Source organism: Bemisia tabaci, chromosome 2, assembly GCF_918797505.1.
Source record: "Bemisia tabaci chromosome 2, PGI_BMITA_v3".
In the NCBI taxonomy this organism is placed as follows: domain Eukaryota; kingdom Metazoa; phylum Arthropoda; class Insecta; order Hemiptera; family Aleyrodidae; genus Bemisia; species Bemisia tabaci.
The window spans coordinates 31,711,628-31,734,554 of NC_092794.1; the positions used below are offsets into that span (position 1 = coordinate 31,711,628).

General features: G+C 42.9%; 3 protein-coding genes across 8 annotated transcripts in view; 1 reads left to right on the top strand and 2 right to left on the bottom strand.

Moving 5' to 3' along the window:
- Nucleotides 1-1,648: 1,648 nt before the first annotated feature.
- Nucleotides 1,649-3,871, bottom strand: LOC109038035 (uncharacterized). The gene has a single exon (XM_019052952.2). The coding sequence runs from the start codon at nucleotides 3,869-3,871 to the stop codon at nucleotides 1,649-1,651; it is 2,223 nt and encodes a 740-aa protein (XP_018908497.2).
- Nucleotides 3,872-4,209: 338 nt separating this feature from the next.
- LOC109038036 (uncharacterized) lies at nucleotides 4,210-5,817 on the bottom strand. Its single transcript, XM_019052953.2, has one exon. It carries the CDS (start codon nucleotides 5,815-5,817, stop codon nucleotides 4,210-4,212), a length of 1,608 nt encoding a protein of 535 aa, XP_018908498.2.
- Nucleotides 5,818-10,713: 4,896 nt separating this feature from the next.
- The window catches only part of C3G (C3G guanyl-nucleotide exchange factor), a 358,778-nt gene continuing 346,564 nt past the window's right edge, over nucleotides 10,714-22,927 (top strand). For 2 of the 6 annotated variants that reach the window (XM_072297149.1, XM_072297148.1), the window contains exon 1: nucleotides 10,716-11,040. In XM_072297149.1, the coding sequence (XP_072153250.1) occupies nucleotides 10,998-11,040 (43 nt within the window). In that variant the 5' untranslated portion in view covers nucleotides 10,716-10,997. Of the gene's footprint in view, nucleotides 11,041-22,927 lie in introns of all 6 variants that reach the window. The other 4 variants (XM_072297152.1, XM_072297154.1, XM_072297156.1 and 1 more) reach the window with 4 other exon arrangements.

Sequence of the window (22,927 nt, forward strand, 5' to 3'; positions counted from 1 at the left end):
ACAAAATGTGCGAGAGAGAGCATGGAGGAGGGCAAATGTGCGGTGGGGCAAGGGGAGGCAAGTGAATCATAAGTACGGAGCGGGCCCGGCCCCGGGACCAGAGGGGCCATGGGGAGCGGGAGGGGGCACTAAATGGACCGTGAGTGCCGAAAAATGAGAGGGCGCAGAAACGGGGGGAAGAGGGGGGAAATCTCTCCTTAACATACCGCCCGCCTTGAAATGTCGGGACATTTCAACAGAAACTAAAACATCATAAATGGATGGCTTATCTAAAATCTAAGACTTATGCTAAAACTGTGAATGCCTACAAAAGGAAAAAAAAATTGGGGAAAAACTTTCAAAAAACAAGAGACTTATAGATAACTTAAGGGACTAATTGTGGGGAAATGACCGCCCGCCGTGAGGTGACGGTCGTCTCCAAAAATTCTTAAAAAACTAAACACACTTAGGAGAAAAATATTTGAAAAGAAAACTTAAAGGAAGTTGGCAACATGGCAACTATCACGAGATAGATATTATGATTATGAAGTAACTGAGTTCAGGATCCGAATGATGTCACGCGGGTACAATCTTTCTCTTTTTGTTGGGTGATCCTTAAGAAAGAATGGCTTTGGATGAGCTTTGTCCTGGTACTTGTTGAGGTAAGCGCGCATGCGCTGCAGAACGTTGGGGCGAAGAGTGGTCACCGAACGCGCGAGGGAGGATGAGGGCGGAGGGTACAGGGTCCTGCAGGCCAGTCTGATCTTGGATGGTGTGAGTGCTATAGAGGAAGCGCGTTCTGCGAAAAGCTGATTTTTCAAGGTGATGCGGAGATGTAGTCCCCTAAGTTGTTTTGGTGAAAGTCGGATTTCCGCCTTGCGTGAAACAGCTTCCGCGAAGACACACGTGTAAACGCCGCAATCTGTGTAGTTTTTTGGAGGTTGTTTAGGGGAGGCTGCCATCCAGGCGGGCCATGACGTCATATCTTCTTTTGGAAAAAGCTGCTGGAGGATACTTCGGAGATCAGAAATGCCTTTCACGCAGTCGTCAAAATAACTGTCGAACCAAATGATGGCTCGGGATCTGAGGTCTGCAACTGCCAAGCTCCAGTGTTGCCGTTCGATGCTGTGATGAGGAATTAAAAGGAGGTCGATCGCGCTTAAATCGGTGTTTTTCAGCCGGTCGGTGATGGCTTTGAATCCAAAGTTCTTGAAGGCTATCCAAACGAAGGTGTCGAAAGTTTTGATGCAGGGTTTTTCTCCATGATCAGCTCTTTTCTGCAGGAGGTCGAAATAAGCGTTGATCACTTCACCGGTGAGGCGTTGTCCAAGTAGGAGCCGAGAAATTGAGTCGGGCGAAAGATCCATGCTGGCGAGAGCGATAGAAATATAACAACGTGACGAAAAACAGTGCGAAAAGAGACTGACTGAAGAGACAGGACCGAAACTGCCAGGAGCCAGAGTTTGGCGAACGATTTTGAGAGAACCCCCAAAATTTTGGGGAGGGGATCCGAGCTGAGTAGCGAGGATGTTTGAACGGCTAATAGACAAAACAGGAAACTCAGTAATTGTAGGAGAGCGCCATCGTGAGAAAAATGACATAACACGGTAGCGGGCTTCAGCTTCTTTAGAAATGGTGCGTAAGTTGCGATGTTGCCAATAGTGCACTCTTAATCGAGCGTTTCTTCATCAGAGATGGGCAGAGGGTAAAGCTTCACCACAGGGCGCTTATACTCCCCAGTGGCGGTGCGGACAGTTGCGACCCTTACATGGCCGTCTTTCCCTGGAAAGGTCTCCGTGACCCGACCAAGCTGCCACTGGTAGGGCGGGAGTTGTGGATCGTGCAAAAGCACTAAATCGTCAATTTGGAGATTTTTCTCGACTTTGTTCCATTTTGCACGTGATTGTAAGGTGTGGAGGTATTCTAAGCTCCAGCGCCTCCATAACGATTGAGCCATGGCCTGCACGCGGTGCCATCGCTTCAAAGAGGTCAAAGGCTTTTCTCCGTGAATTCGCTCAACAGGAGTGGCGATGGAACTTCCAATAATGAAATGGGCTGGCGTGAGTGGAGTGAGGTCCGAAGGGTCACTTGATAAAGGCGTCAAAGGCCTTGAGTTAAGCATAGCCTCAATGCGACAGATTAATGTGTCCAGTTCGGTGAAGGTCAGAAGTTGTCCATGGATGACTCTTGCGAGGTGAGCCTTTGAACTTTTTACTGCTGCCTCCCAGAGACCGCCCATGTGAGGAGCGGCTGGAGCATTGAAGTGAAAGCGAATGTGGAAATTTTGAGCCATTTTTGTAAGTTCTGGACTGTCCTTAAGTTCGGCAACAAGAGCCTTTTGAGCTTGCTTGAGTTCTCGGGAGGCGCCGGTAAATTGGGTTCCGCAATCAGAATAAAGGTCGGAGGGTGCGCCTCGACGTGGTGAAAATCGCGTGAGGGCGGCAATGAAGGTGTCAGCAGTGAGATCCTGGGCCAGCTCCAAGTGTACTGCCTTAGTAGACATGCATATGAAGACGCAAAGGTAGGTCTTGACCTCACGCGCAAATCTTAAAGTAGAGGCCTTTACTTTAAAAGGGCCAGCGTAATCAACGCCAGTCGATTCAAAAACACGCGAGGGTGTCACTCTGGAGTCTGGTAAATCACCCATGAGAGCCAGTCTATTTGTGGGATTTATGCGGAAACATGGCAAACAAGCCTGGAGCACGGATTTTATTGCCGCGCGACCGGCCAAAATCCAGTAGCGTTGGAATAGGAGGGACTGCAGGAGCTGGGGCCCCGCGTGGAGGAATGTAACATGAAAATATTTGATTAGTGACTTCGTCAGTGCGTGACTTTTCGGTAAAATCAACGGGTGTTTACGATCAGCGGAAATTGGGGCGTGTGACAGACGTCCTCCAACTCTGATGAGTCCGTCCGGGTCCAAAAAAGGATTTAGACGGCGGAGTCTAGTTGAGCTCTCTTTATTGGCTTTCAAACGTTTGATATCGTCTTTAAATGAGTCAATTTGGGCCTTTCGCACGGTGACCCTTTCAGCGGCTTTGAATTCTGCTGGAATAAGGGGGCCTGTGCGACGGTCCTTTGGGTTGAGTGCATTGTGCTTGAATCGAAAGACGTAAGCCAAAATTCGCTGTAACTTATCCCAATCCGAAATCCGGGAAAATATGTCAACAGCGCATGTTTCGGTGACGAGAACCCAGCGTGTCTCGCGGAGTTCTGACCTATAAACTTCACTTTCGTCTGAGAGAGTTACCTTGGAGGGACTAGGCCAACTTGAATGCGGTGAACGCAACCAAGGGGGACCTTTCCACCAAAGGTCGTTTTCCAATAATTTTGAAGCCAAAACACCGCGGGAACCTAAATCAGCCGGATTTTCTGAGCTTTTGACGTAGCCCCATCGGGCTTCAGGAAAATTTTCTTGAATAGAGGCCACGCGATTGGCGGTGAAAGTCTTCAATTTATAGGAGGGCGTTTGTATCCACTGCAAAGTTGTGGTTGAGTCAGACCAGTTATAAATGTCTTCCAAAGTGTAGCTTTGGCGAAGGTGTGGGACCACGTAGGTCAGCAAAGTTGAGAGCAGCGTCGCTGCCTGAAGCTCAAGTCTAGGTGTGTTGATCCGTTTTAGAGGGGCAACTTTGGACTTTGCTATGATTAGTGAAGTGTCTGTTTTTCCATCAGGAGTGTGGAAGCGAAAATAAATGACACAGCAATAGCCAAAATCGCTTGCATCGGAGAATCCGTGTAGTTCTATCTGAGAGCCTGGTGGACAAAGTTGTCTTGGCATTCTAATGAGCTTAAGAGCAGGGAGGTCCTTCAAAAAGCTTCCCCATTTTTCTTGAAGAAAAGGGGGTAAAGGATCGTCCCATTCGGACTTTAAGAGCCATAATTGCTGCATAAAGACCTTCATGAGGAAAATTGTGGGAGTGACCCAGCCACATGGGTCAAATATGGTTGCTATTGTAGAGATGACGCCGCGTTTAGTCACGGGGCGACCGAGATCTTGAATATAATAGGTGAATGCGTCATCAGAGGGCACTCATTGCAGCCCTAAAATAGACAAAGAAGTGACTTGATGATCCTTCCAATGAATGGGTGTTTCTAAGTGATCGGCAGAAAAGTCTTGTAGGAGAGCTTCCGATGATGGATTTCACGCGTCATTAGAGGTTCATCTCTTTCGTGGTCTGAGGAAGCTCCAAAAAGCCCATAAGGCGTTTGGTGCATCCCCCCCTCAAGTTAGCCCCCTCTCTCTTTTCCTCCATTTTGGAGGTGGTCCCTCGGTTTCCCCCCTATTTTCACCATATTGGCTGAGCCCCACGGGATCCCCCCATTCAACCACCGTGACTGAGCCCCTCTCCCCCTCTCAGTCTCGTTCAACTTGTGGGCGCAACGGGTGGTGAGAATGGTGCTTTGAGACGCAGAGTCCAGGATTGCACGAATGTACATGAAGCCTTTGGGAGATGTCAGCAAAACCTTAACTGTGGCTAGTAGGACTTCCGACTTTTCTGGTTGAGAAGTGCCTAAGAGGGTTTTGGGTGGCGAAATGCAGGGTTGCGAATCTGAAGAAGATGGCGACGCGGGTTTGTCTTGATGCAAAAGAGTGTTGTGAGTTTTGTCGCGGCACACGCTACAAACTCTCGTGGACATGCATTCTGAGAGAAAATGTCTTCCGAAACAGGCATAACATCGCCCGAGCTCTGAAATAACGGCCTTGCGATCCTTTACGTCCTTTGACGTAAATTCTGGACAGTTAGCCAGGTAATGAGCCTCAGAACAAAGAGCGCACGGATATGGGGCTTTACTTGCGATAAGGGCCTTGCTTTTAGCATCAAATTTTCCTTTCATAGGATATTTTGATTGATTTTGAGAGGAATCTGCTTGAGAAGAATCCTTTGAATTGTCCTTTGATAAATTCATTAACAACGGGTCATCAGAGGCTATGCATTCCTTTTCGAGGAATCGAACTAATTCTTCAACTTTGGGAAAAGATGATGTATCACCACGGTGCTCTTCGAGGCGCCGGCGGTAGTGAGGCGCGATTTTTTGAAACAGGACAGTGATCAATAGGGGGTCGTATAATGATAGCGGGTGCTTGAGAGCATCAAGCGCCTGCGTGTGTTCCCTCAATTTTGAGAGGAACGGAGAGATGTGGTATGGCTTCGTGACCTCGGGAAGGCCAAGAAGGCTGCTGTAGTGGTGAAAAACGTGGCGGCGCTCTGAATTGAAGCGCTGGCAAAGTATGTCCCAAGTGACGGAATAATTGCCTTCAGTGACATCAAGACCGCGGACAAGGTCAAGGGCTTCGCCGTTCAGTGAGCTGATCAAGTATTGAAACTTCTCTACCGTGTTTAAAACCGGGGAGTCATGGATGCTGACTCGGAAAAGGTTGTAAAACGTCCGCCACTCATTTATGAGTCCCGAGAAGCGCGGGATCTCGAGGCGCGGCAGGCGCACGGCCGAAGCGGGTGTCAAGACGGAAGGGGTGGGAGAGGGGGACACCGGAGGGTCTCGTGTTTTATCGTTCTGCGGGAGATGCTCGTGAAAGAGGGATTTCGCCTCCAGAATGATGTCATCGAAGGTCGCTTGATTTTTCTGAACTTCGATTTGCTGTCTTTTCGGGAGCGTAGTGTTTAAAGACATAATTTCTTCAAGGATACAATCATGTTTCACTTGAAGCTCTGAAAGTCGATCGTAGGCTGGTCTGAATTTGTCAACGTTTTCAGACGTGAGATTTTCTTTGAAAGATGAGTTGATGGCGAGGGCTCGTGCATGCGTGTTGGCACTCTTAGCGACGAGGAGCTCGGCGAGATTTACAGACGCGGGTGGGTCTTCTTTGGAGGCCATCTTGATTGGCCGCTAGGTGGAAAACTGGTGCGTGAGAGATGAAAGTGTGCGAAAAGCTTCGTGCGTTTCACAACACAGTGAGAAAATAAAGAGTGATCCCCGTTTGGATCGCACCTTGGTGAAATAAAAGTGTGTGAAACGCTTCGTGCGAATCACAACACAATGAGAAAATAGAGAGTGATCCCCGTTTGGATCGTACCTTGGTGAGAAAATAGAGAGTGATCCCCGTTTGGATCGTACCTTGGTGAGATAAAAGTGTGTGAAACGCTTCTTGCGAATCACAACACAATGAGAAAATAGAGAGTGATCCCCGTTTGGATCGTACCTTGGTGAGAAAATAGAGAGTGATCCCGAATGGATCGAGCCACTCACGGATATGGGTTGTCCGTGAGAGGAAAAAAATAGAGAGTGATCCCCGTTTGGATCGTACCTTGGTGAGAAAATAGAGAGTGATCCCCGTTTGGATCGTACCTTGGTGAGATAAAAGTGTGTGAAACGCTTCGTGCGAATCACAACACAGTGAGAAAATAGAGAGTGATCCCAGAATGGATCGAACCTTAGTGAGATGAGAGTGTGATCCCCATGAACATGAGGTGATAATTCACAAAAAAAGAAAAAGAGTGATCCCCGAATGGATCGAACATTAGTGAGAAAACCGTTCGCAAATTTTTACAAAAAAACTCGAGCGGACCTGGTGCCCTTACATAGGCATAGAGAACAAAATGGTGAGAAAAAACATAAATATTAAGTTAGCAAAAGTAAATCTAGTAACATATCAGAGGGGAGGCGAATCAGAGAAAAAAAGGCTTATTTGAGGCATGAGCAAATGGGTCTGCGAACCATGGACTGAATCTACAACTAGATCGGAGGAGCGACGATCTATCCGGCCCGAGGGACCATGAACGAGACTGAGAGGGGGGAGAGGGGCTCAGTCACGGTGGTTGAATGGGGGGATCCCGTGGGGCTCAGCCAATATGGTGAAAATAGGGGGGAAACCGAGGGACCACCTCCAAAATGGAGGAAAAGAGAGAGGGGGCTAACTTGAGGGGGGGGATGCACCAAACGCCTTATGGGCTTTTTGGAGCTTCCTCAGACCACGAAAGAGATGAACCTCTAATGACGCGTGAAATCCATCATCGGAAGCTCTCAAAAGGGGGTGCATTTATTGAACTTACAAAATCAGAACTACAAACAGAACTTAACTACGAATACAAAATGGCGGGCGGGGCTATAGCGAACTAATGGGCGAGTGGAGGGCGACAATAAAGGGGGTGGGAGCCGGAAACCAGGCTCCCTTCCAAAAATTTAGCCTTGCACAAGGATGGAGGATGGACAATCCCGTGCCATTCCTAGCTTGGAATGTGCAGAGCACAGACCGGTGTCGGAGGCGGCGACTGGGGGGATGACTAAGGAGCCAATGCCATTCCTAGCTTGAAATGTGCAAGCACAGATCGGTGTCGGAGGCGGCGACTTGGCAAGGTGAAGGTGATGGAAGGAAGCAAGGTGGAGTCGAGTAGTGGCTTGGTCCGTCCGCGCTCATACGTCGCAAGAGCAGAGGCAAGCTGAACTAAACGAGGAGCTGTATTAGAGTCTCGGGGGCTGCTGGCTCCGGCCGCGGACCCCATCAAATGCAAAACACGAAAAACTGTGGAGGAACGCGAACCGAAAGACCAGACAGCGAAATCTATTGGTGAAGCATTGATACAAAATGTGCGAGAGAGAGCATGGAGGAGGGCAAATGTGCGGTGGGGCAAGGGGAGGCAAGTGAATCATAAGTACGGAGCGGGCCCGGCCCCGGGACCAGAGGGGCCATGGGGAGCGGGAGGGGGCACTAAATGGACCGTGAGTGCCGAAAAATGAGAGGGCGCAGAAACGGGGGGAAGAGGGGGGAAATCTCTCCTTAACAATACTTCAAATCAAAGTCTTTCGCATTGACCTCTGCCGAAGGTATGTATCTATACAATTTCATTAGTTTGCGAAAGTAAAATGTATTAAAGTATCTACACAAATAAATAAATCATAGATAAACAAAGAACATTGCATGGAGTAACATACTATAGAGGTACGATCGTGGACCGCTGCGGCGTTAGTTCACCGCACCCTCTGCCAGGTTCGCTGCGAGCGCGCGTTAACGGTTTTTAACACAGGGTAGCATAGGGAGTTGGGAGTCCTTATTTATTCTATTGGTCCATGACTTAACTTTGTTATGACGACAGAGGACAATCGCTTGCAATTAGAGGTTAGGTTTCACTGATGGTGTTCCATGGAGACACTCCGGACTCGGGTGACGAGTGATTGCGGCTGATGGCGTCAAAGCGTCACGTGACTGATGGTCTAGCTCAGTTTGACAAACTAAGCTCCGCCCATTTCTGATGGCATCAACGAAACAAAACACGAATGATTGCGCAGTGACGGCGACTGATGGCGACCGATGGCATAAAAAAAGACGACTCAGGTACTCTAGGCTAGAGTCCCTTTATACTGAGAGTCAAGACAATTTGAATCCATTTCTGATTGGTTCCCGTACTTTAGGCCTCCACAGTGTCACAAACGGGAATAAAGATTACATTTTCACCGATTGCAAAGATTATAATCTGGGATGGACCAGGGAATTACGGGTTCGGCAAGGAACAAACGGAATGAGAGGAGGAACGGAGAAAGGTATTTGAGAATGGGCCGATCAAAGATTACGAAAAACGTTCAATTTCTGTAATCTTTATTCCCGTTTGTGACATCCATGAGCAGAGATGGAAAATTTCATGAAATTTATTCGAGTGAAATTTCACGCGTGAAATTTCATGAAATTTCATGAAATTTCACGAAATTTCATGAAATTTATTGAAACTTTTGAGGATACATTCAAGAGGCCAAGAAACGCCTAGAAACGGTGATTCTCGATATTGAGATTTTTCAGCCCCCCCCTGACCTAACCTAACCTCACCACCCACTCTTCCAGCAGCTCAGTTTTTTATCACGAAGATTTCGGTGTCATGTCAGATGTCACTTATGTAAGTCATGGGTCCTTAATTTTCGTAAGTAATGCATCATTGACACTTGAGTGCCTCCGCTCCACCACAAGAACAATTTCCTCCACGCATCGGCATGAAAATACTAGTTTTTTTTATGAGGGGGGGGGGGGACTTTTATTTGAGAAACGTTGGAGAAATTGATGCTAAAAATTGTAATGCTAAAAAAACGGCACTTTTAGTGGTATATTTCTGAACCAACTTAATGTCCTACATATTTAACAATTATACTATAAAGATTATTCTCAGCAGTGCCAAACTGCCAACATATATATTTTAGAGTCGGTTAGTTAGTGGCTGTTTGTGCCTATGCACTAAGGCCAAAGCACCGTTATAGGGCAAAAAGTAAAAACTAAAAAAAAAAACTAGAGTCGGAAATCTCAGTTTCAAAAATGGATTGTTTTCAATCATCTTGAATTTTATCAAGTAATTCCAAACGTAAGTAACTTTAATTTTATTTGTAAAAACATTTTTTTTTGGGTTGTTATGGATTACCCTTTTTTATACCAAAATGAAGCCGAGCACGGCTTTTCGGCTTTTTCGCCATTATTCACATCTCTGAAAACATAAAAGTACTAAAGTAAAACGTTTCTAAAAGGGTGTGATGTTCTTATAATCTTGTCCACGGCCACGCGATTTGCTGGGTACATGTCTGTTTACATTTGGTTTGGAGGTTAGGTTAGGGCTAACTTTCTCTAAAACCCCCCTTGTGCCCCCTCCTTTGGGTGTAGCATCTCATTAGTGGGTCATATTCTGCTGCATCAGCAGGAGGATCATCTGAACCGTTTCCGAGGCTTAGTAACAATATTTCTTTGAAAAATCAACAAATTTCAATTTTTTTGAAATTTATTCGGGCCTTGTGAAATTTCATGAAATTTCACGTGAAATTTCATGAAATTTCAAAACGTGAAATTTCACTTTCCATCTCTGTCCATGAGCCGAATTGTCTTGACTCTCAGTATAAAGGGACTCTACTCTAGGCCATTCTAGAGGTGTAGTTCGTTGGCTGCCAGTCAGCTGATAATCGAGTTGTCTTAACTCTGGGTATAAAGGGACTCTAGTCGGTACTAGAGTCCCTTTATACCCAGAGTTAAGACAACTCGATTATCAGCTGACTGACAGCCGGCCTTGGCTGGCCATGGAGGCCGAAACGAGTGCACCCAAACGAACGATATTGAGGGATAAGGATCAGGAATCCTGCGATGTCTGTCACACAAAAACAACAACATCAACAAGTTGATCAATTAAAAAGAAAATGAGATTGGTTTGTGAATAATTTCTTATTCTCTTTTCATTTTGGACCGATGGAAATGACAATTTACTCTTGATAAACCACAATTAGGTGATATTTTCATTATTCTTGTTCACATTCGAGGTACCGCCATCTTGGTGCACTCGTTTCGGCCTCCATGAGCGAGAACCAATCAGAATTGGATTTTTTTTTAGGCCACTTTCAGCCGAACCAAAAGTGAGTTGTCTTAACTCTGGGTATAAAGGGACTCTAGTCGGTACTAGAGTACCTGTATAGCGAGAGTATGGACAGATCGCTTCATGGAGGGCTTAGGGCCCAAAAGTGCAGCCACCCTTCTAACCAACCTCTAACGCACAAAATTTCACTGCCAGTCTGCAGATTCCAATTCTAACCAAGATGGCCAAGAATGTACAGAAATGAGCGTTCTTCCGCAAAATTGAGTAAATTTATGCAAAAACTGAGTCAAACACGTGCTTAATAAACGACGGTTCGTAACATTAGTATTAGTAAATCGTTCTGGCTAATTGAAATTCATAGGTTGGCTGCATTTCTGGGCCCTAACTTTATTCGCAGAAGCATCGGTGAAGGCCTGATGGATTTTCGGAGTTTCACTTCTGTCCATACTCTCGCTATACAGGTACTCTAGTCGGTACGTATTGTCGGTATACTTACTGGGTGTTGCTGGTTTGCCTATCGTCTCGCCTGAAGGGACTCCAGTCTTGCCAAAATTTCCTGGTGTGGATTGGTCTTGAGTAAACGAGAGCGAAACCGATGGATAAAGAAGATGGAAAAGGCTGTTCTACGATAATGTTGTCATTCTATGACATAATTAATAGTTGTGCCATTTTAGTATGATTGATAGTGATGAATTGTGTTCTCTATTCACCGAGATCTGCTGATCTATGGCCATGTCTTCTACGTCGAAAATGGAGAAATCTATCATGTGTGAGTATCTCACCTTGTCTACTACTCTCCTACTCATGTGAAACATAACACACGCTCACGCCTTTCAAATCTTATTCACTCCTTTGCCTTGCCCGCTCTTTTGTATTGGCTCCTCCCTTTACAAGCACTAAATGTTTTGCAATATCAATTTGCTAATTTGCTCACATCTCAATGGCGGCAGGGAGTTGTTAGCTGTCCATTATCAATTGACACCTAAAGGGCACTTGTCTGTTTGCCCTGGCAGCAGGCTGATTGTTGAAATGTTTTGTTTGTCGGGACAACATAGATGATATACGTTAAAAGGCAGATCGTGATTGGTCGGTTATGTCTTATTGCTGCTTTGTTGTGCCTTTGTCGGGTGGAACTCACGACAAGCTATGGGCACCTCTTAAGTTTCCGACAGTATGTCGTTCATTCCACCCGACCAAGGCACGACAAAGCAGCGATAAGACATAGCCGACCAATCAGGATCCGCCTCTTAACTTATGTCATCTATGTTGTCCCGACAAACAAAAAATTTCAACGATCAGGCTGCAGGTATGAGGATTCCATAGAATGAGAAGAGAAATTTTCTGAAATGGTTTCATGACAGAACTATGCTATCAAAGCTTCCCGAATCAAAAGTTTCTCAACACCGCAGAAACAAATTCTTTTTTTATATCCTTAAATTAATTTACATTAAAAGTAGGGTTGCCACATCAAAAAATGAAAAAAGTGGACGGACGAAGCTAAAAACAAGGACAAGTTTAAGGCCCGAAAGGAGGATGAAAAGAGGCTATTTTTTAAAATAAAAGGACATTTTTGGCAAGAGCCATCTGTACTTTACCGTTTTGCCTATTTTTCTTTCCTTATTTTTTTCTTGAGTTTATAATGCTGCCACCGGGATGTATTAGAAAATAGTCTCTCCTTCTTACTGAATTTGGCACAATTTATTTTGTTTTTGAGCTCCTCAATTCTTGTACCTATCAATCATCAAGCTCTATACTTAACTACTTTGAGTTTATTCTTCTTCCTTCAATGAGGTAGGTAGCTGAAATTAAAGAACCCGCATTAAGTAGTCAAACATTGGACTTTATTAGAATTATCAAAAAACATTCTCTTTAAAATATAAGTAATCATTCTCAAACAATAAACATTCTCTTTAAAATATAAGTAAATGCGCTCTTTTTTCAGCACCGGGTTTTTTTATTAACTTAGCTAAATATAACAAAACGCCGAGAAGAGTTTTCCGTGACTGTCTGTCCAACGCATTCATGCTGATTCAGAAATCGCCTCGTAGTCATATTATTGCCCAATGCTGCTGTTGTTGTACACCATCAACATCCGCTGTCGTCCAAGTTTCAGCCGCCTCGCAGTACAGTGAGGATGCATGGTTGCCAAATCTTCGGGTTGCCTATCGATGACCTCGTGGGAAAGATGTTAGGACCCACCAATTAGGTTGCAGAAAATTCACCGATCGCCCTTGCCACGATTGCAGTGTGTCCCCTAGGATGTCCAAGGATGCCTTCGAATGTCCACTGGCCTGATGTCCCCGACGACCCTTCAGAAGGAATGCGCCTGAACCCGCCCAAAGGTTGATGTAGGATGAGCCAGGTTTGAAGATCGCCCTCGGCTTGACAGCAGCGTGTCCCCTGGGATGTCCTAGTATACTCTTTGGTTGTTCGCCGGCCCGATTATCCGGACAAGGAGGTATGACGATGGGAGAAATCCCTTGGGAGAAACGTGACAGACTCTGCCAAAAAGTTGATGCAGCGAGATTTTCCAGGGATGTTGGGGATGTCGACCGTCACCACCCATGGATGAAGACAGCTAGACATCTTCCTGATGAGCCTGTAAGCCCAGGGAGATACTTCCGAGCGGAGAACCGGGATGACCAAAATCCCATAGGCACCAACAGGGATGAGCCGGCCTGCGGTCTGCCATAAACGGTTGGGCCGTGAAGTTATTGGTGTCACTTCAGTTGGGTGACATCTGCGACATGGACTGGAAATGCGTTTCTTGTCAGTGATGCGAATTCCAGGACGGCAATAGGAAACTACCTCTGAGAGCAGGACCTCTGAAACGATTCCAAAAACACGTAGTTAGACTACTTCTAAGTTAACATTTCCTATTCTTAGCGGAAACTATGAAAATAAAATACTAAAATTTTAGGTATACAATTCTAGAGTATTATTCATATAAACTATAATTTACTGCAAATAACGGCAACGTAAGTAAAACATAACTAGAAATTATGTTCCAATTCTATATTGAAAGATGAATTGTACCTGATGGTTTTTTTTTCTTAAAAGTAAAAACAAATATCAGTAGAAATTGCTTTCCACTCATATACAGGGGCAGTAGCGCCGTCTCCACTACGAAATTTTTCCAAATAAAAAATCGAAAACTGTTCTGGGTCTCTTAGTTGTTACAATAAATTTGTGAACATTTTCATTTTAACTCTACCATTCCTATTAAATTGACGGTTCTTTAAAGGAAACAAGAACCATCTTGCTTACTTACGTATCGCAATTGATACAAATAAAGAAGGACTTACCGAAAGGAAGTAAGTTTGATAAGTAAAAATTGCAGCTAAAATTAAATATGTATTAAACAAATGAAAAAGTCACATAATCAGGATTAACAAAATGTGACAACGCTGCACATAACGTGCTGCGCGTTTAAAAGTCCGTTTATGCTTAGGTACCCCTGACGTTTCAGCAAGGAAAAGGAAAAATCCTTACCCTTGTTTTTAAGAGAAAGTATCGATTTCATGAAATTAGTAATGAAGGTAGGTAGTTCTAATTTAGTTACCGGTCGTAATTCACAATGAAAATTGCTCAACGTTAATTTGCTGATTCTTTTGCTTTAATAAAATGGGACTTGAAAATCTACATTTCGATGTAAAATTAGTTGATCAAGGAGCTTGGCCTTTTTTTTTTTTTTTTCTTTTTTAAATCTTGATAACTCAATCACAGAATTCATGCAGTGCAACTTATATGTACCGGTACATGCAACACATACACAACGAACATATTAAGCATGTACAAAAAGCACGAAAAAACGTACGAGTAATAAAAATAAGTAAATAATGAAACCAAAGTACGTGCATGCGTTCTGAATAAACTGAGTAGGAACGTGAAAGATAGGAGGAAAAGAGATGGAGGTAAAACGAATAAAATTTTCCCGAAGAGAAAAAAATATATTCATCTTTTCTCAAAACAGTAGATGATCAAGAAATGTTTAAGACGTTTTTTTCCCTTTAAATCTGCATTTTTTGCAACCGCTTCTTTTTAAATGGACTTTCTGTAATGAATATCCCCCTTTCTTTTACGTACAATTCTTGATTCCCCGTCCTTTAAAAAAATCTGTTAAGAAGATTAAAATTAAACAAACGAAAAAATCTGAGAATCCAAGAATATTTCATCGTTTCCTGTAAAAAAAAATCATCGTCATTAGGATAAGAAAGTTATGCGTTTTGATATCAAAAATCCCGGATTGATTCTATCCCCCAGGATCGAATTTCCTCCTAAATCTCTAATCCTTGGGAGGCAATGTCCTACTAGAAAAATCATGATCCAGCTTTGATCCATGAAAACAACCATCAATTTTCAAGCAGACTTTCTTGTTGAACTCCGATTTGGCATCATCCGTGTAATTCGCAGTAGTACAACCTCGCTTCTTCTCTCTCATTCTTTTGACTTTGTAAACTTCGCGACTGGCGGCGTCAATGTTTAGAAAATCGCTGCGCTCATTTTGCTTACCTGAAACGCGTAAACCGCACGTAAGTTCAAGTTCATCGCTTGTTACTGTGAGCACCTCGACCTCGTTTTCGAGTTTTGATGCCTCTATCCCAGTTTCTTGCTGATCAAAATGACCATTTTTACCATTTTTTCCAATAGTGGAACTTCCGAATTCCTTAAGAATATTTGTATATTTTGAAGATCTCCTTCTTGAACCTCAAATGCGGCTGGTTTCTCCTCAGATTTGCAAATCTTGAACGAGTCGGGATCTCCACGCTCCGTAACGGACTCAACACTCCCTTTGTTTACGCCAATTTCCTCAGATCTATCTGAAATACTGCTCAAAATTGCATTAGATCCAAAATTCGTATCATTAAAATCAGACAAGGAATGAACCTCCTGCTTAACGTTTTTATCTTGTACTAAAATAACACTTCTTATGTAAATAGGTTCATAATTCGCAGTATCTGAATCTGAAAAATCATATCCAGATTTGTCCAAAATCACTTCCTCATCACTAAAATTACTCTTTATCATGTATCTTCTTGCTTTCTTGCAATCATCCTTTAAAGAATTTTCGGTTTCTTCAGAAATCGCACGCTTCGGGTCATGGGTCACTGTTGCTCCACGCGCACCAACATTGCTTTCAGTAAAAGACTTAAGACACTCATTTTTCTCAGGAAAATTACTACTAGGGTAAATTTTAGTATCAAAGGTATCATGAGATTTTACTGCAACGCTTGAAGGATCCAAAGCTTCTTTAGAAGTGATTGGAAATATCTTTACATGTCCTTTTTCCCTCACTGTTGCTTTCACTGTTCCCCCAGCATTGTTTTGTTGTTGGAAATTCTTGTACCGGCTTTAATGAGGATTTGCGGAATGCACTCTTGAAACGGCGTGATTCACGTTCCCGTTCCATCTACACTGCTGATTCCTGGAGTTTGCTGAGGCACGCAAGGCATCAACCTCTTGGTTTCGGGTCCATTTTCTTTTCTTGGAGGGCATCCCTGCCATTTGTTGCTGTCCCTGACAAGACGCATTACCGTACTCCGAAGCTCGTAGCCTTTTTCCTGCCGCGACTATTGCGTCCACTTCCCTGGCCAAGTCCTGCCTCAAAGCGTCCAATGTGCGAGTGCTCCGATCCGTCTGCACGAATTGACTCAACTGCGGATACCAACGTTGCTAAAGTATTTTCCGCGGCTTTTACCCTGGATTCTAGCAACTGGTCGTGCCCCGCTGGGTGATTTATCGCCAAAAGCGACTTGCCTTCTTTCTCTGTGGCTGGAACAACCAGCTTAGCATTCTTGACGGACCTCACCAATTCTTGTATTGTTGAATCACGACTGATCAAAACTATGGCGCGGTACTGCGGTGTCAGGCCCATTTTTATGTTTTGAACTAGTTGAGCCTCCGAGATATTAAACCATAGATTCCTTGCCAATTTCCTCTTGGTTTGGACAAAATCCAACGGGTCCTCGTCACTTTTTTGCTTGCATGCCGCGTATCTTTCTAGTGCGTCCTCTTCGTCGTCAAAGTATTCTATCAATTTTTGCTTGACCTCGTCAAAGGATCGACAATTTATGAACGATACTACTTTGTTGTCATAATACAGTACCGCCCTCTTGCCAAGGTGACATCTGAGCTGTTCCCTCTTTTCTTTGTCCGAATAGTTGCGGTAGTGTGTTTCGAAGTCTTTCAAAAAGTCTCTGATCTCATAGTCACTTTCACCCTCGAAAAGTCTTTTGAAGGGGGGTGCCTTTATTGAAATTATTGGTCCTTCTGCTTAGAGTACCTGTATAGCGAGAGTATGGACAGATCGCTTCATGGAGGGCTTAGGGCCCAAAAGTGCAGCCATCCTTCTAACCAACTTCTAACGCACAAAATTTCACTGCCAGTCTGCAGATTCCAATTCTAACCATGATGGCCAAGAATGTACAGAAATGAGCGTTCTTCCGCGAACCGAACACCGTATGGTGTTTACTCGCATCAGCGTTTTCGAAACCGCTCTCGGTGCAACAAACGCGATTGGAAACATACACGAGTCTCTAAAAACTCAATTTTGAAAAAAGATTTTTTCGTATTATGCTATTCACTTCATTGAGTTGCTTCCCGTAACTCTCACACAAGTCGCAATTAAATGTAGACAAGGCAGCTTTTACTGTTTATTTACTCGACGCGATGTTTATGGGACGACGCACAATTTCCCGACGAGCAGAGAAAATTTTGACTTAAGCAAAAAAAAATAAAATAAGTCCGCGTACTCGGCACTAATTTAGCAAACACTGATAGAAGCAATGGAAGAAGAATCAGCAAAAAGGCTTAAAGAAATCCCAGATTTCGTCACGCGTCCAGATTCTCTGCGCAATCAGCGTCGTGACTTGAAAAGTTTGATCACAGCTGCGTACGAGAATCAGAACGGGAGGATAAATCTGAGACAAAGTCCCCAAATTGCTGCAATAGGCACAAGGAAACGATACGCTTAAACTAAACTCTCCTTTAAAAAAATGTCAGTATGAAGAAATCAACTTTCAGAACTTTGAAGTATGCACAAGTTAAACTTCGTAAAGATTTAATCTTGCTCACAAGTTTGAAACAGAATTTTAAAAAAAATAGCTCTTCCGCTGCCCCAGAAATTATTTGAAGCTATCTGTAGCTCTGTGAACTTACTACTTAAAGCAAGATTTGCGAATTAAATTCGACTGGCAATATAAAATTTCAATGAAATTTACTCAAGACTTTTGTCTAAATTTCTTGAATTACTTTTCTGCTGCCCCAGAAATAGAATAAACGAAAAAAATAAACTTTATTCAAGACTTTTGTCTAAAAAAAAATTAAATTCTTTTCTGCTGCCCCAGAAATGATCTGCAGTAAAATTTGTGAATAAAATCTCACTGATAACAAATTTTAAATTTTGACTGTTCGTCTAAATTTTTGAAAATAATTTTCTGCTGCCCCAATAAATTCGAAGGAAAATCCGTGAATCGAATTTCACTGAATATTTTATGCTTTCAATAAACCTTCTCAAGACTTTCGGCTAATTTTTCACTTAAAGGCAATGAGAATTTTAGGTTAGGATTGAACGATTGCAAGGAAATTTGCCTAGAGTTTCGTGAGTAATGAAAAAAAAATAACAATTTATCGAAAATTACGTAACGCTTTCTATTTTCAACTTTGTGAAGCTTAAAAATTACCAACTGTTGTCGTACTATTAATTAAATGAAAATTACCTATGGTTTTCGTGAATTTTTGACTCTGTGAAGCTCGAAAAAATTACTACTAACTCTGTAGATTTTCTTAGCCATAAAATGAAATTCTTAACGCTTTCTATTTTCAACTTTGTGAAGCTTGAAAATCTATACTATAAGCTCCAAGACCTCCTAATTTTGCGAAACTGGTAACGCTTAGTTCCAGCGTTCTACCGTGCCGATTTTCATGATTTTTGCGGCTATCGACGGGCAATTGTCTCTAGATAAGCCAACTCTTTTCAGATTTTCAAAATATGGCCCAGGTTTTTATATATTAAGTGGTAAAGTTGCGGATTCTCCCATTTAAACAATGTAAATTTATACTTTTTGTCATAGTTCGTTTGAGCGTTCTACCGGGCCGATTTCCATGATTTTTGCGTAAATCGACTGGTAATAAGCCCTAGATGAGCCCGCTGTAATCAGATTTTGGAAAAAGGACCCAGGTTTTTTTTAAAATCACGTTATAAAAGTGAGTGAGTTTACAGAATGCTCCGGTACTGCTACCGCCATGCGCGGGAGGATGCGCAGTGGTCGAGGAAGTTGCGCAGTAGCTGTGTAGCCTGTGCATCAGCTTTACACTTATCTACACAAGATTCGCACTGGCAACTTCATGTTGAGCGGTGGCCGAGTCGTCTAAGACGTCGAATGCGTTCACTATGAACTCGGTGTGGGTTTGAACCCCGACTCCTGAAATCATAATTATTACCTGACTATCATTGTTCATTGTGTTACTGCAATATTTCATCAAGCAGTCATTCCAAAACGCGTCCTTTTAATTTTAAAGTAATTTTAAGTAAAGTTTAAAATTAAAGTATACCTCATATCGTAATTTTTTAGGGGAAAAATAAAACTAACACTGCTAGGAGGATAAAAATGGGGCCGCAAAGCGGCCCATTGATGGCGCGGAGCGCCTTTAGGGGGGTGGGCCGCGTAGCGGCCAGGGGGCGTAGCCCCCTAGTTACTAACTGTTTTCGCACCATCAAGTAAATGAAAATTACCAATAGTTTTCGTGAACTTTGACTTAGTGAAGCTCGAAAAATTACTACTAACTCTGTAGTTTTTATACTTAAAATTAAAATTATCCTACTAACCTGGGATTTTCGGATGACAAATGCCTCTGACCCGACGTCTCCACTATGTAATGGGGGGGGGGGGGGGGGCGCCGAGGATAAAAGATCCAACACATGTAACTCAAAATGGTAGAGCTGATCAATATAATCGGTGAAATACAAAACGATACGCACTAGATACACTGGCTGGGTGATATCTCTAATCGCTGCCTCGATATACGACCCCGCGCCGCCCTATGGTCCCAATAGCTCGATGTAAGCGGCATTAAATCAGATATGTATGTTTAAACATCGCAATATGAGTTTTCAGGGGTTTTTAGGGTCGCTGAGTGCAAAAATGCTAATATTTTTCAGGAAAAATCCATTTTTATACTCTATGTAACAGTGGTAATATTTGGTTAGAAACCTTAAATTGAGACAGGCGGACTATACTAAGGTAACGCGGTGGTGCAGTGGACATCGTGTCTCATCCATCTTCTTGATGTCCCGGGTTCGATTCTCGGGAGAATTTTTACTTTCTCGCTCCCCTAGGGTAGAGAGGAAGTATTGTCATCCTCCAAGAAAAAAAAAAAAAAAAGTTGAAATTTCATCATTTCTGGACGTTTTAAGGTGCCAGGAGTCAAAATAACCATACTTGAAAAAATGTGTGTCCGTCCGTCAGCTGTCCCCCAAATCTGTGTACAGCGATATCTCAGAATCTATCTGTTCGATTTCATTCAAAATTGGCACAGAACACCATATCTATGGCCTCCTTTTGCACGTCCAACGATTTAGGGGTACGCTAAAATTTGGGGGGGGGGGGGGCTATGGTCAAATTGGGTTAAAGGTCCATTTTCAGCAAAATCATACGGAAAGCTCATTTTGAGGGACTGTAAATTTTGAAAAATGCCTTTAATTCTTTAAAAGTGGGCATCAAGCACATCACCTGGGTCATTAATTTAAGTTCCTAAAAGATCTTTGGACTAAACTCAAAATTCAAGGGATTACAAGGCCCAAAAGTAGGGTACTTTGCTCCGCGACATGACACAAACAGCTCATTTTCAAGGACTGTAAATTTTTAAAAAAATGCCTTTAATTCTTCGAAAGTTGGCATAAGAGCACCACCTGGTTCATTAATTTAAGTTCCTATGAGGTCTTTGGACTAAACTAAAAATTGAAGGGTTACGCATCATATAGCGAGGAGAGCACTTCGGTCACACGGAGAGCTCATGGACTTTAGATTTTGAAAAAATGCCTTTAATTTTTTGAAAGTTGGCTCCAAAGCAAAAAGCAAAGTTCCTACAGGATCTTTGGACTAATCTCATAATTGCAGAGGGGTCAATAGGAAACGCTCAATTCTCTGATAAATGAGTCGGAACGATATTAGCAGCAAACGCTTTGAGTAGGGTGAAACCTAGGAATTCAAATGCATTATATGATGCATCATATACTATCTCCATAATTACTCCGTAAGTATACACCAAGCAAAATTAAACAACTAATTAGGTACTTACATTACATACTATGTATGTATAATGAATCATCGAAGCTAACGCAAGAACTGACACTTAGATCTTTATTAGAAACTAATATGTTTGTTGTTAATGAATTTAGAATCCCGGCAGATTCCATCTTTCGCGGTTCCTTTTTATGAGGTACTGAACACAAATATAACATAATACTATTGCACCAACATGGTTTGATTTAATGATTGAGATTGATAACAGGTTTGTTGACGTTTTTGCAGAGAGTATAATAGGTTAGAGGCCCGACTCAATGCTAGGTAATTGAAACAGAAGCGCTCGCAGCGCGCTTGCTGGCAACGTACGCAAATACTATCATATATATAAGCTCCAAGACCTCCTAATTTTGCGTAACTGGTGACGCTTAGTTTCAGCGTTCTACCGGGCCGATTTTCATGATTTTTGCGGCTATCGACGGGCAATTGTCTCTAGATAAGCCAACTCTTTTCAGATTTTCAAAATATGGCCCAGGTTTTTATATATTAAGTGGTAAAGTTGCGAATTCTCCCATTTAAACAACGTAAATTTATACTTTTCGTCATAGTTCGTTTGAGCGTTCTACCGGGCCGATTTCCATGATTTTTGCGTAAATCGACAGGTAATAGGCCCTAGATGAGCCCGCTTTAATCAAATTTTGAAAATGGGACCCAGGTTTTTTTCAAAATCAAGTTATAGAATTGAGTGAATTTACGGAATGCTCCGGGACTGCTACCGCTATGCGCGGGAGGATGCGCAGTGGTCGAGGAGGTTGCGCAGTAGCTGGGTAGCCTGCGCATCAGCTCTATACTTATCTACACAAGATTCACGCCAAATATCACTATTCGAGCGGTGGCCGAATCGTCTAAGACGTCGGATGCGTCCACCTAATTCACGATGTGGGTACGATCCCCGACTCCTGACTATCTTAATTATTACCTGATTATCATTGTTCGTTGTTTTACTGCAATATTTCATCAAGCAGTCATTCCAAAACGCGTTCTTTTGACTTCAAAAAAAAAATTTTTTTTTCTTTATTCATCAAAACCAAAAATTATTTTATTCTGAAAGTAAAGCATACCTCATATCTTCATAATTTAGGGGAAAAATAAAACTAAGACTGACAGAAGGTAAAAATAGGGCCGCGAAGCGGCCCATTGATGGCGCGGAGCGCCTTCAGGGGGCTGGGCCGCGTAGCGGCCAGGGGGCGTAGCCCCCTAGTTTTCTATTGTTTTCCAGTGACTAGCGGCGGGTATGTTGCTGCCGGACCACCTCCACATTTTTTATACATCATCCGATCCTCATTCTACCCATTAAAGTAGATTTTTGAGGGCTTTTAACCATGCTTAAGGAAAGATTATAATATATAATCGTATCTGAAGTATATGTCAATGAATCTAATGGATCCTAATGAATCGTAGAAAAGCTAATACTTTTACGGATCGCCGTCTTTAATAGGAGGCATCATTAATTAATTACATATTTGATTGAAGATGCCTCATTATATCGACAAGTCGAGTCCGAATGTATGAATTCATCACATATCACGAAGATATTTACTATAAAGTTCAGAGGTTTGAATAAAAATTGTATAACTATTATCCTGCGATCAAAATTCCAATCAAACTTTTTGATTTTGTGAAATTGGCAGTTTTTTTCCAAATATTCCAGTAGAAGCGTCTATGCCGGCGCGGAGCGCCGGCAAAATCGAGAGAGTGTTGTGCGATTCTCGCACCATGATGGGAGGGCGAAGCCGCCCCCACATGTCGGCGCGAAGCGCCGCCCATTAATTGGCCAGAGGCCAATTTTTTTTTTTTTTTTTTTTTTTAAGCTTAAAAATTATATTTTGCATTGGATGGACTATAAGAAGCTAAAAGTAGAACCTCGTCAAACACTACTATCAAGGGAACTTGAAAAAGACAGCTCAGGATAATACTTCAACGTTTCATGGCTCCAGAGGCCTACTTTCAAGTCCTACCGATCAGCCGTTTTAACTTGTTTTCGTCTGCCAAGCTGAACTTATGCTAACATACAGGGTGAGCGAAAAGTCCCCGACCCCCCCTCTAACTTTTGAACGAATTGAGCTAAGGAAATGAAACTTTTGGAATGTTCCTATCTCAAAGGGGACCATCTTTTGAGGGGGTCAAAATTTTGGTCGCCCCCTCAGGGGGGGGGGGGGGGGCCCCCAACTTTTTTTTTCAAATAGGAACCCCTATCTTGTGATACCTCATTCGAAAGAGCGTAAAAAACTAAGAATTTTGGCGCAAACCGCAGATCAATATCTCAATTTTTGACCGAGTTATGATAGGTCAAAGGTCAAATTTGACCTATTTTCAAAAATTCATAACTTCGGTTAGAATTATCGTAAAGAA

Excerpts from the sequence above, each read along its gene's own strand:
- LOC109038035 (XM_019052952.2), bottom strand. The coding sequence starts at position 3,871 with ATGCAGCAATTATGGCTCTTAAAGTCCGAATGGGACGATCCTTTACCC.
- LOC109038036 (XM_019052953.2), bottom strand. The coding sequence starts at position 5,817 with ATGGCCTCCAAAGAAGACCCACCCGCGTCTGTAAATCTCGCCGAGCTC.